The sequence below is a fragment of the Diadema antillarum genome, unplaced genomic scaffold (assembly GCF_040938485.1).
Source record: "Diadema antillarum isolate AM-2024a unplaced genomic scaffold, OU_Dant_1.0 seq00000146_RagTag, whole genome shotgun sequence".
Lineage (NCBI taxonomy): Eukaryota > Metazoa > Echinodermata > Echinoidea > Diadematoida > Diadematidae > Diadema > Diadema antillarum.
Genome location: NW_027271221.1, coordinates 140546 through 154506, shown reverse-complemented (window position 1 = coordinate 154506; position 13961 = coordinate 140546). Strand labels below are relative to the sequence as shown.

The 13961-nt window shown below is 34.9% G+C and overlaps 1 protein-coding gene across 1 annotated transcript; it reads right to left on the bottom strand.

Annotated features, from left to right (window-relative positions):
- Window positions 1-12145: 12145 nt before the first annotated feature.
- LOC139727719 (lectin BRA-3-like) lies at window positions 12146-13444 on the bottom strand. Its single transcript, XM_071638698.1, has 2 exons — window positions 13192-13444; window positions 12146-12297 (listed from the first exon to the last, which is right to left on the bottom strand). Exons 1-2 carry the CDS (start codon window positions 13442-13444, stop codon window positions 12146-12148), a joined length of 405 nt encoding a protein of 134 aa, XP_071494799.1.
- Between the last annotated feature and the right edge of the window lie 517 nt (window positions 13445-13961).

Here is a 13961-nt window from a genome sequence, read left to right as displayed (position 1 = left end):
AAACAAACAAACAAAAACAAAAAATCAACCCCATGCAATTTTTTTTTTCGTTTCAGGTTTTTTTTTTCTGTTTGTTTGGTTGTTGTTGGTGGTGGTGTAGGTGCGGGACCTCCATTTGCCAAGAGGCTCCTGGCAAACGGAGGTCCCACAAATAATCTTTTAAAACTTCTTCTATCATTATTATTATTTTTTTTTTTTTTTTTTTTTGGGGGGGGGGGGGGTCGTGAAAACCCCTGAACTCCCCTCCCCCCCCCCCTTACGGGCCTGTACATGTATATAAGATATGTTAACAGTATGCATATCATTATAGGCCTATATGTACATCATATGTGTACATATACTTACATATCCATAATTATATATAACATAAACGTGTGGATATTTCACATAATCATTGAACTCACTCAAATGTGCTACCTGTAAAGACGCAGTGTCACTTTATATATTTCTTGGGTCTTGTAAGGTTGGTTTTTGTAAGTAAATTCCAAAAACCTTTAGCATATATATGTAGATATATTGTTACGATTTTAAAAAAGCAGATTGATAATGCGATTAAATTTTTCGATCATTCTGAATAAAGAAAACGTACTTCGATAAGACGTTCCAGAAAGATCCGTCAAACATCGAAAGGGTCCATTGGTTGAATAGATGTGACAGTTGAGCCAAATGCTGTTCCCAAATTCCCTCAAGGTAGCGTTGTTGACATGTCTGGCGATAAATTCATTTTCCTCCTCATTTTCAATGTTGAGCATCTGAGCTTCATTTTCGTTTACAGTGAAATTCGAATTTAAGCAGTAAGCGCGTGCCTCAGTCCACGTCACGTATGTACTAGAGTCTATCGGAGGAAAGTGATAACACTTGTTTGACCAACGATATAAACCGCTAGGACAAGACTCTGCAAGATACAAGATGAAAGGTGTTATGTTATGCTTGATTGTACTTCAATTCAATTCAATTCAATTCAATTTTATTTGTTCAATTCCACCAAGAAAACAAATTACAGAAATTGTAATATTGGGTGAAGACAAGAATCTTCAACATTAGTATTACATTGTATATAAATATTTGTATTATATTGTTGTTTTGACGGACTGACGTTAAGAAATCCCCCCGAAATAAACTCTGGAAGAAAAAAAAAAATCTCTACAAAACGTTCTAAAAATCTATAAAAAAAAAATGATACGAAAGAAGGAAGATATGGCACTTTAAAATTTCAAATTTCTTCGGAAAACATTTTTGACCAGTCATTATGAATATTTTGTTAAATAAGCGTGTTGATGATGTCATTCCCTCAGAATATTTCATGCCTGTTATCATATGAGAAAATGGAAAATTTGTTACTTTTACAGTAGCTAACACAGGTAAAAGCATATTTCCATACCGAAATATATCAGAGTTAACATTAGTTCTTTTATTTTTAATTTGGGTGGTTTAAAGGCTAGGTTTATATTCGTATAGCTGAAAAAAAATAGATTATTGTCATTGATGTATATACCCCTAATGTATGAGAAATTGTGAAAGCATGACATTAGCAACTTCCTACGCCCTTATTATCCAATTGAAAGGTTTACAAGGCTTCGTAATTCAACATAGTTGTTCAATTGAAGCCAATTCAAACAAAGTAAAAGTACAAATGACTAACGCGGTGAACGTGCTTCCCAGAATAAACATTGCCAGTTGTTCAGTTCTGTGATTTTATCACCATCTTGGTAACTCATATTTGTACTTGTAAATTAAAAGACATACGTAATACCAGGGAGGTTCCCTCACTGCAGTCTTCGAAAATCAGAAGAGTACTTTTTTTTGCTGAAAATTGAAAGCCATTGAATAAGAGGTCCAACAGCTCGTAATAAGTCAAACTTACCAGCAGTTGGTGACGGAGATGCTTCAGAGCTATTTTGATCCGTCGAGTTGAAACCATCGGCCTTTTGTGTTGTCATTCCTTTAGACGTGGAGTTGGTTGAGTTCCACTCGTTTATCATTTGTGTTGAAGATGCCTTAGACGTAGAAGGGAGTAGGTCCAAGTCACTGTCCGGTTCTGTCGTATGAGTTTCGTTCATGCGATTAGTCAAATGCCCACTGGACGTTGTTACCCGTATTGCTACACCCTCCGTCACGTTCGCATCTGATGTTAAGGGTTGTTGAGTGGTATTCGTGGCCCCTACTGAAAGGAGATGAAAAATTAATTCAATACGTAATGTGTTCTCATTCTGTACTCATAGCACATACTGACGAAAGCAATTATTTTTCACGTCGTTTTTATTAGAAGTATTTAATAGATAAAGATCACCTTTTGCTTGCTCGCTTGTAAGAATCTCAACCAATAAGCTCTGTAGAGAGATAATAATTATGATGACTAATATTCAAGCTTTTCATGGTGGCATCAAAATTGAAGTGGAATTGCAAGGATCAATACTGCCTTTCAAATCGAATGAAGTTTAATAAACTTCATAAGTCCATCTTTATGACTATTTCTTCATTAATTAAAAAGTAATAACGAATAAAAGTGCCACGGGAAAAGTTGTTCCGCGGGTCGTAACAAAGATAGAGGTTTAGGTATGTGATTCAAGTAGAAATCATCAGTTGTTTGTGTTCGTCTGGACTTAAACTAATTGTCTTGAAAGGATTTAGTTCGTGTGAGTAGGTTGTGAGTGACTACAAAACGCACACTGTGTTTGATATACAGTTTTGTGGTCTTCAAGCGTCAGGATAGTTACAGAATGATTTGATTATTTGGTTGAATTCCTCGAGTTGCCACAATACAAACTCTGTTTGAATTGAAAACCCTTCCAGTAGAAGTCCAATAAAGGCTGAAAGTCAAACTCACCTGCCATGCCTGCAGTTGGTGTCGAAGACACTTCAGAGGTGGCGTTGAAATCACCCGCCTGTGGTGCTGGGAATTCTGTAGACGTGGCGTTCGTTGAGTTCCACCCATTTAACATTTGTAGTGTAGCTGTTTCAGACGTAGAAGGGATTACGTCCAGCTCACCATCCGGTTGTGCCGTAGATGTGTCGTTCATGAGACTTGTCAAATAACCACTGGACGTTGTTTCTCTCATTCCCGTACCTTGAGTTACATTCGGTTGTGACGTCGAAGATCTTTCAGTGGTATAAGTGGCCCCTAAGGCGTGGAAACGACGATCAAAATATAGGTTTGATAGGACAGGAATATCTTTCGTATGACGATAACGAAGAAGCCATACACAAAGAAGTGTGCGTATGTTTTGAATTGTAATATCTGTTTACCAAATTCATTTGCACAACGGTGCAAACATTTTGGTGAGATAATCACTTTGCCGAGTGGCATATACAAGACAAACAAAGACCGGAAGACCCAGAAAGTCATCGGATTTTTGTACGCTTTACTACTGTTACTACTTTCTTGTAGCCAAATTACCTTTTGTGATAGATCACAATATGTGATTGTGTGTATGTTGTGTAACGAGACATATATCACGAAATAGTGACAAAATCGAAAAGAACAGTATCTGCTTTCTATGTAGAGTTCGCTGTACGTCAAATAGCTAGATTGCTGATCAAACAAACTTAGCATGATTTTTTCCAAATAGTTTTAAGGAATAATGAATTTAGTTTAATTTCAAGCTTTCTAGCTTCAATTAATCACAACCAATTTGCTTTGAAGAGACAGCAGATATTGATTATGAAGATTACAAAATGATAATACAATCGTAAACATTTGTTAAACGGTGAAATAACTTACAGGTTTCATTCTGTAATGCCCATGAGGACGATTGTGAATTGGCGTCACTATGGTTAAAGCGCGTCTCCACAATGCCACCATAGGAAGTAAATTCCGAAGTTGAAGTGCCAGCTGTTGGTTGTAATGTGGCATTGGCTAATCTCTGAATGGCAGTTACTGTCATAACAAAGCAGGAGAAGAAGTGTTTGAATGTTCATGTCCTTCACACGTCAGTGAAAAGGAACGAACTTAAACACTGTTGTTAAAGAAATGTTAGTTTTGTAGCATGATGGGGGCGCTGTGGCATAATGGATAAGACACCCTACTCCCAATCAGAGGACCCGAGTTCGATTCCCGCCCAGTGCGTTCGTCCTCGGACAAGATGTTTTTAACCACCACGTCCCTCTCGACCCGGGTGTATAAATGGGTACCTGGCAATGCTAGGGTAGTAATAATGGCAAGGTCCTCTAATAGAGCAATGGCAACATTGAAGAGGCTATCTCTATCGTTATGTGATGATATACATGTACATTTAATAACTACACGTATTCGCATATTCCATTTGCAGCAATTGTTTTTTCATGATTCGTGATTCAATAATTTTAACATATCATATAACTATATATACATACACGTATATGTATGTGTGTGTGTATATATATATATATATATATATATATATATATCACTTTGACTAATGAAAACAAAAGGAAGGAAGGAAGAAAGTGTATTATATACTATTCGACCGTTGCGTACCGGAGACAGAACACACGTAAATGGCGTCTGGTGGGAAGGATGTTGTCAGCCCGGCCACTGCAGACTCCGTGGACGAGTTATGCAACGCCCTGGCAACAAGCTGTACCACGTGCCCAGATGTTAGCGTGATGACGCCACAATGCATTTGTAAATCATGGTGGCAAAGAGAAGTGACGTTGTTGGAGGTTGCAACTGAAGACGAAAGTAAAATGACTGCATGACAGTGTTGTTATACACTGTAATTGGGATCTGCGGAAAATGCTTTCTGTTGCGAATGGTCATTGAATATATGTATATATACAGGGTGGCCCAAAAAGAACGGAACACCTAAGATTTTTAATTTTAGCAATATTGTTCCTAATATGTCATTATTTTGTATACTATTGGAAAGGCCATTTTTTTCCCCAAAAAATAACACCAAGTTCTTTAATTTTGGTTAATGCATTATGGTTTTAGGACCATTTTTGTCAACCCTTGCAATTTTCAAAATGTGATCATTTTGCACTCTCAGAGATACCGAAACCAGTGAGAATTCGGTTTACCGTAGAACCAGTAGCGTTCGCAATGTGCGGAATGTGGGGCGGACGGTGTTATTGTCGTCAGGTCGTCTCATTCACAATGGTAACGGACAATGACAGCTACATTCCACACATTGTGAACGTTGCTGGTTCTATGGCAAGCCGAATGCTCGCTGATTTTGGTGTCTCTGAGAGTGCAAAATGATCACATTTCGAAAATTGCAAGGGTTGACAAAAATGGACGTAAAATCGTAACGCATGAACTGAAATTAAAGAGCTTTGTGTAATTCTATTGGAAAAAGAATGACCTTTCCAATAGTATGCAAAATAATGACATATCTGCAACGATATTGCTGAAATTAAAGATCTTAGGCGTTCCGTTCTTTCTGGGCCACCCTATATATATATATATATGTATATATATATATATATATATATATATATATATATATTTATATATATATATATATATACTGTATACACATAAATGTGTGTGTATATGAGTGTGTGTAAGAGTGTGTTTCTGTAGATAATGTTCAGATCAAACAGACACCAAATCATAAGGTGATAATATGCCTGCATGGGTTATATTCATAAGAGAAACCACACACAAACACACACACCGACTTTGGCAGACTCAGTAGATAATCGATATATCACTGTTAAAACAGATGCATCTGAAGTCTAAGGTTAACTTAGGGTAAAAAGTGCAAAAATTCAATGAGTGGTAGAATGAAAGAGAGCATATCGAAAGTTTCCTCCTGATTCCAAATAATTATTATGTACGCCTCTTCTAGAAAGACAACCAATTAAGTTATACGAACCCTGTCAAATTATAATTCTATCACCAAATTTAGTTGTCTATAATCATGATGAAAAAAGGAGAGGTTTCCTAGCATGCCCTATACAACTTGGGGGAAAAAGGTTATTTTTCGTATATGCATCTCCATTTCAACGAATAAACAGTTGCTAAATGTGGTTGCTGGAATAATTATTTCCAGGTACATGTCAGAATGTGACCGACAGAGGAAAATCAAATGTGTGCCCAATCTGAGGGTTGCTTACCTTTCACGTCCACAATCATGACTTTTAAGATGCAGGACGCAAGGAAATGGAACGAAAGACACATGCATCCGAAGATCGACATCTGAAACGGAAATTCACATCAACTTGAGGGTAGTTGAGGAGCATTCAGAAGCTGGATATTCCATGGTTTTACACAGACAAGGACAGACTTCTATTTTTATTTTTACCTTGTTTAAATCTGCAATGACTTAGTCTTTTCAGATCATGTACGTTTGTATTAACATCCTAAAAATGGCAGAGCCCTCTCTAGACGGACGTTTCCGTGGATAAATGAGACGGTACATCATTAGTACAATGTACATGCATATGCCAGTAAAGTGGATACTCGATATAGTGAGATGTGATATAGCATAATTCCTGATATAGCAAACTAATTTCTCCGGTCACAATGAATTTCATTTCCTATTTTCTGTATTATATATTGACTACTGGCTTAACAAAATATCTTTTATAAAGAACAAAATTGTCTTGGTCGGAAGAATCTCATTATACTGAGTTTCCACTGTATCATGATAACACATCTACAAACACTTTATTTGTAAACATCACGGAAATAAACAAATGCTGGGAATAGAGAATAAATACTTCTTCACGTGAATAGTGTTGTTGTTTTTTCTTTCGTCCACGCTTCCTAACTTTGAAATCTGTATAAAACTTAGCACTTACCAAACCCATGACTGTGGTCTGACAGGAAATATTTGCGTTTGTCTTCGTTGGTGAAAATGGTGGTCGTACAATGAGAGTATCGACCTCAAATGAAGTTGGATGATGGCTCTAATTACACAGGCACACAAGCGGTTTGAAGATAGTTTGTGCTATTACGCAAGCATTGTATCTTGGATACCAAATTGATTTTTACAGTAATTAACGTGAAACGTACTGTTTTTACTTAATTGGCAACGTCGTGTTTCTTGTGAAGCAGGAAGTCAATCATGATGTATTCGTCCTTTGTTTCTATCGCGGTATTAAATTAAGATCATCACTCGCTTGAAAACCCATTAGCCGCTCTCTAACAAACTACGTGGAAATTCACCTTCTTTTATTGAACTGGGGTCACTGAGCTTTTGAAGTACCATGTACGATCAGTCTATTAATCTATATGTTTAGCATATTGAACATCTCAAACAGATATTGACGAAACAGCTACCACAAGCGACTGTGAGAGATAAGAGAATCTATTCATTTCATAAGTGGTATATATATATATATATATATATATATATATATATATATATATGTTTTGTCCTATTGTTTCCGGTGAGCTTGCATGGAACAACCGTTGATCGCATGGATAGAATTAAAGGGATCGTATAGTATTAGTGGAGATGAGCATTGAGGTTTTGATATGCGATATACAAAGAAACCACGTTTGAAATGTATTTCATTTCATTTATTTCCGCTTTCATATTTGGTTTACAAAATTTGCATAAACACAAGCAAGCAAGCAAACAAACAAATCAAGAATGCATGGTATCATATATGATATTTGCGGAATCATGAGAAGCACAAGAATAGGCTTCTTGAAAATGATTCCTAAACAAATATCATGATGAAAATATGTATAATCATTTATAATTATTAGTAATTAGATTGAAAAAAAGCATGAACGCAAACAAACAATTGCATTCACAACTTTAAATCAAGTCAAAGAACGAATATGTGTACATTATAAATGAAAAGAAGAAAACTCCATATTATCTAGCTATTCATCAAGTTGTAACTTCATTGCATCAAAAAGGTGTTGTTTAAAATCATCTAAATCGTCTAACGGTCTTACTGATCTTAAAAACTAGGTAAATTCAAATTATTCCATAAAACTGTACCTTTACAAAGTATCGACGAAAAATATCGATGAATCCTTACAACATATGTGATTTAATGGGAGATGGATATTTTGAGCATATCTGGTATATTACAATCATTGACTGAACTATTCAGCGTAAAATAATCAAAGAATACATCAGGACGAAGGTTACTATTAAGTTTGTATGCTACATAAACAGATTAAATCTTTAACGGATAATGTTTCTAAAAACGAAGGTAAACTGAGGAAAACATATTTAAAGTTGAAGTGGTTATCATACGTACTCCTCGTTTTTGTTATTGTGCATTCGATCAATATTCTTATTAGAAGTAAAACCCCATACAAAGCTACATTAATTGTGGTAATCAAATTGAAGTATGACATAACATTTAGAGCACATTTTTAGGAAGATACTATAATTCAAACAAAACCTCTACAATTTTATATAATACAAAAATCAATATGATAATCCTAGCATAATCTTTCATCTATAATTGCTCCTAAAAAATTTAAACTTACAACTCTATCAATCTTTATTTCCTTAAAGTACAATTGCAAATTGTGGTTTCTTATAATTCGCACACCAAATGAAATATAATGATGAGTTTTATGTATATTCAAAATCAATTTGTTAGCTTCCATCCAATCACAATTATGCAATTGACTATCAACAATATAAAACAATTTATTTTGCTCTGAGCCTTTGCAAAATGCACTAGTGCTATCTGAAAAAAACCCCAGAGTTTAAGTGTTGAGTTAAGAAAGGTAAATAATTTCTAAATATTAAAAAAGAAGAAGAAGAAGAAGAAGAAGAAGAAGAGGGTCCATCAATGCATCGATCCTCGTGGCACACCACAATTGTTCTTATATCAGATTCAATTACACTCACTGCAGTTGACCGCTGACGATCTTTAAGATAACTACTTAAAGATTTGAGCGGGGGCCACCCACACCGTAATATATATATATATATATATATATATATATATATAAACAAGGAAATAAAATGATCTATAACATCAAAAGTAGTTAAGTCAATAAATATTCTTAAATTATATTCTTTTACATGATTTATGGCATAATTCATTTTGTTTACAAGAGCTAAATTCAAATTGACTTTTTATCAAAGTACATTGTGTATCTATAAGCTCATTCAATCTTCTAAATATTCATTTCTCTATTATCTTTGAATATAAAGTCAAAACCAATATTGGTCTGTAATCATTAGCATCATTACGGTAACCCCTTTGATAAATAGGTGTAACACGTGCAACTTTAATTCGTGATGGAAAAGACCAACAGACATGCAATCATGAAAATGAAAGCTTAATGGTTCATATATAACAGAGGTTACAAACTTTATTACTGTTATATCAATACCTGAACTGACATTACTTATCATTTCCTGTACAATTATCTTTTTTGTCCTTTTTAGCCATTGGCTTGAATATATTATACTTTTATTTCGAAGTTTCAAATATTTATCATATGATGTCTTGTTTCCCTTATCACAAAAGATCTGCATTTTCTTCCGACTGCTAACAAAAATCATAATAAGAATCAGCTGAATCTGAATTCATAATCTTAATATTTCCAATCTCAAGGGTTTCTATAAAACTGTTTTGACATTTATTGCACCTTTAAATGATTATTAATAGTTTACCATGTTGATTTATTTTTTTTCTTGTTCAATTTTATTTCATCGATATTTACTTTTTTGCTTGGAGAAAGAAGCGATTACAATTAGATTCAGTTAGCAGTAGTCTTTGATTTGATTTGATCTGATTTTATTTGATTTATTGGTTCCTGTATTATCACTGTATACATGCACACACATGTGTATGTATACATTGTTGGTCCATACATAAACATAAGTTGTTAAACAAACTACTTTTTCTTCTTTGCATGTACACAATGTACAGCAAAAACGTATCAGATATACAACGAATAATTCAGTAGAGCTACAGCTTAAACGTGACTTGATTTGCGTGCAGCCTTCATGCATAATACACTTAGTAGTAGGAAGTATAGTAGGAAGGAAAGTGTGAAAGAGAAGGGGAAAGGAGGGGCATGTCAGTTTCATGATTTATGTAACAGTGTATAACGACATACAGTTTTAATATTGTATATTTGCTCATAGGATCAGCCTCGAAAGGCCAATGGCCTACTGCTGATTTCCTCCACCATTTATTTTAATTGTTATGTCAATCATGAACACACACTTTTTAATTTTTAACTGTGATTATGTATTTATCCAAAATAATTTTTGGTTTGTACTAGGTGTTTCAAAAAACATTTCCCACTTTTGATTCTTAATAATTCATAAACTATATATCAGATAACACTGTCATTAATATGAGTGATAGCTGAATACTGTACAATTTGGTTGAAGGTGGTTTAAATATGAAAGCATTAATCAGTTTCATGAAATCCATGATTAATTTCACAGTTAGGTTCCAGATTTTGCTCTATTTTCAACCCTCTGTACAAAATTTCACTTTGCACAGGGGTCAATGGGTGTGTATGGGAGTGTGTGGTTAACACCCTGACAATGGTCCTGAACAATGGCCAGGGTTTGAATGCTTCATTATTTATTCATGAGAAATTTCTCTGTCACAACTAGTCTTTATTCAGCTTCTGGCAGTATCTGTGTAAAGTCAAACACCTGCCGATACTGTCTTTGAGTCGCGACAGTGCTCTCCCTACTTCTAAAAAACGAAATTACAATGAATACCTTCTGTTCTATCGTAAACATGGTGACAGGAAGCAAAGAAAATCAATTAGAGTATGTATTTGTGTATATGGAGACTTAAACAAATCTACTGTGAAACAAATCGCCCCAATGATAAATGCTGCTGAACTCTTTACCAAAAATGATCTCTTTTTATCGAAAAAGCGAAAATTTGTCAGACAATTTAATCAGTAGACAGTTGTATAAAAATGAGGAACTTTAGATCATTTATGCTTAATTATATCCCAAATTTAGTGATATGTGAAGCAAAATTTGAAAATGATTGCCAGCTGGAATGAAATGTGGTGTTTGCCAGCACATGGAAACATGTGCTTACTTTTTCCATGTGCATGCATTTTACCCTTTACCGTGCATGAATTCAGACTAGCAGTGCCCAGGGCAATCAACATGAATTATTGATTAAGCATTCATGTGCCAGGGAGCACGAGACTGACGCCCAGGCAACAGGTGGTTCAGGCATGTCCATTGTTCAGGGCCATTGTCAGCACACACTCACATACACATCATTGGTTTCTGTGTAAAGTTCATTTTTGTACAGAGGGTTAAAATTTGACCAAAATCTGAAACCTTACTTCAAAATCAATCTAAGATTTAATGAAACTGATTTATGCTTTCACATTCAAATTACCTGCAACAAAATTGTACACTATTCAGCTATTACTCATATCAATGACAGTTTTATCGGGTGAACAGTTTCAGAATTATTAGTGATCAAAAGTGGAAAATGTTTTTTGAAACACCTAGTATATGTATGTGTTAGAACTGATTGATTGTGTATTTATATGTTTTTACCTGAACTTGTGGAAATAAACTGAAACTTAAACTAAAACTAAAGGCTTACACAAAGTTAGTTCAGCTTTATCACTGATTAGTAAGGCATGATGCAATATTTTCTCACCGAGGAACAGATGAACAGTTTATTGTATAATCATATCGATGAGTTTGCTTCTTGGTATAGGCAATAGTAAGTTAGCTGTAGCGAGCATAATGAGCACAATAGCAATTCATAAGAATGATTTCTTCTTATTTCATGTAAATCAAACCGTTAAATCATGATGAGTATTAGGATTTTACGTTACATGCGACACTTTGATTTATGTACGATATCTTATTTCTATTTTTTTTTTAATTACGCGTATGATTATGTTAAATTATTTCGTTGCTTCTACACATTTTAAAATTTCTTATTTCAAGGAAATATTTTAAGGAAATTTTGAAAATCAAAATTACCGACCAAAACCGTCAACCCAAACCCAGTTATTAGAACGGTTCCAAGAAGTGATTCGAATAATTCTATACGGGGGAGGGGGCATTTCATGAAACGTTTTGTCAGATTTTTTTTTTGCCAAACTATTGTAAGCTACTGAATCCTTGCATCTGATTGGCTGAGAGCGAATTTGTCCAACGAGTTTGTCGGACAAAGCGCTTCATGAAATGCCCCCCCCCCCCATGGTCCTCAGAGAGAGTGTCGATGAATTCTTGCATGTATGTCGTCCGAGTATTGATTGGGAAGGAATGTGACGTAACAATCACGGCGAGACTCTAACATGGCAAGCTGGCTTGACTTTGCCGTTGTTATCACAAAATAAGTCGTCGTACTCGAAAGTCTCGTACCAAGATCTTCCACAGTCCTGGCCATCAACTCCATTATGCCAGTTATTGGGCTCTCCTGTACGCCAATCTGTAAGAAGAGAGAAGAAAAACAAACTAATGAGCAGAATGGCCACCATTGAAAACAATTAATGCACGATTAATGAAGCTTCACCTTTCTCATTTATATATTTGAATCTTCCCATGAAATAAATCCTAACTGAGTCATTGCCTTTTCTGACATAATATCGGATTTTACATACATTAAAACATTCCACACTCTAAACACGATGTATGCATTTTACTATAAGGGATACAACAATTTACTCAACTTTTTTTTTCACAAAGAAATATTGTCATTCTTTAAGAACCCCATCTTTTTTAACGAGAAATATTGTCGTACTTTAAGAATAAAGTCTTGCATATAATCATGATAATATTGATGGTGGAATGTTAGTATTCGTCTTATCTAGGACTTTCCTTCTAATAATTATGAAAGTGGAAATCGTCTGGATGTAAACTTAAAGGACTTTCTGATTATCGCAAGCGCACTGTTTCTTACAGCGTTATTGTACTTCAAAACATCGAAACGATTATTGACTATGTCACTGTGACATGCACGAACGTTTAATATTGGATTGTTAAATACGATTTATTGTGAGTATTTTTTTTTCCTTTCAGTGATAAGAAATGGTTAGAACAAATGTATTTTCGATACAAATTAGCGATTCAGAAGTCAGCCTTAGTGATGTTTATTATCACACAATTTTTTGCTTCAATGTAAACAGCTAACGCGTATAATCAAAGTTGTCATAGTTAAAGTGTAATTGTCGAAACAATAAATGCAGTTAGAGAAAAAACAATAATTTATGAACGCATCGACATCCTTGCAATATTTACAGTTACAACTGAAAATGAATGGAATTAAAATTGATGGGCTGATTATCTTCTTTTCGGTTACAATCGGTACGAAATAATTGATTACTTCGAAATTGAGTGGTGTTTCCTTCTCTGTCAACCAGGCAGATCCATTCTCCTTCAACCGCCAAGTCGTTACAATTCAGCCAGTAGCTGTCTGAAGGGCTGGAGTTATTGCTGGCAATTTCATTCACGAAGAAGTCGAATTCTACAAAGCTCTCAAAGACGAGTAGTGACGGGTAGCGGTATTCCAGTCCTATTTGTACCGGTGAGAGTGTGTCACAGAAGTCGAACGCCTCGTACCACGTGGTAGTGGACATGTTGCTGGCAAGCAAATAACATTTGTCGAGTCCCGTGAACCATCCAGTAGGACACAGCTCTTAATTGATTCAAAAACAATCAGAGGAGGTTTGCATAGATTCAGAAATGAGTCACACTTAAAGTAATCACATAGTTTTGGTTGAGACCTAATTTCAGTTTTCTAACATTTTTTGTGAGATAATGAGAAACCTGTTATGAAATGTGAAAGAGCATGTAATTCCAAGAGGAAAACATTTATTTGATGAAAATTGGTTTTGAAATGGCTGAGATATCCAATACAGAGCGATTCTAATAAAGTGTGGGACCCACCTTTTATTACGATCACTTTGTTTTACTTTGTTTTTGTATGTTGCAGTCATTTCAGACCAGATTTTCATCAAATAAACTTATAATTCATGTTAAAATGGTATGCTCTGTATTATTTTAGAAGTGTTTTCTTGGTATCTCGCGAAAAGTTAAAAGCCCAATTCTCATCTCCAACTAATACTGTACCATCCCTTTAAGATTGTTACTACC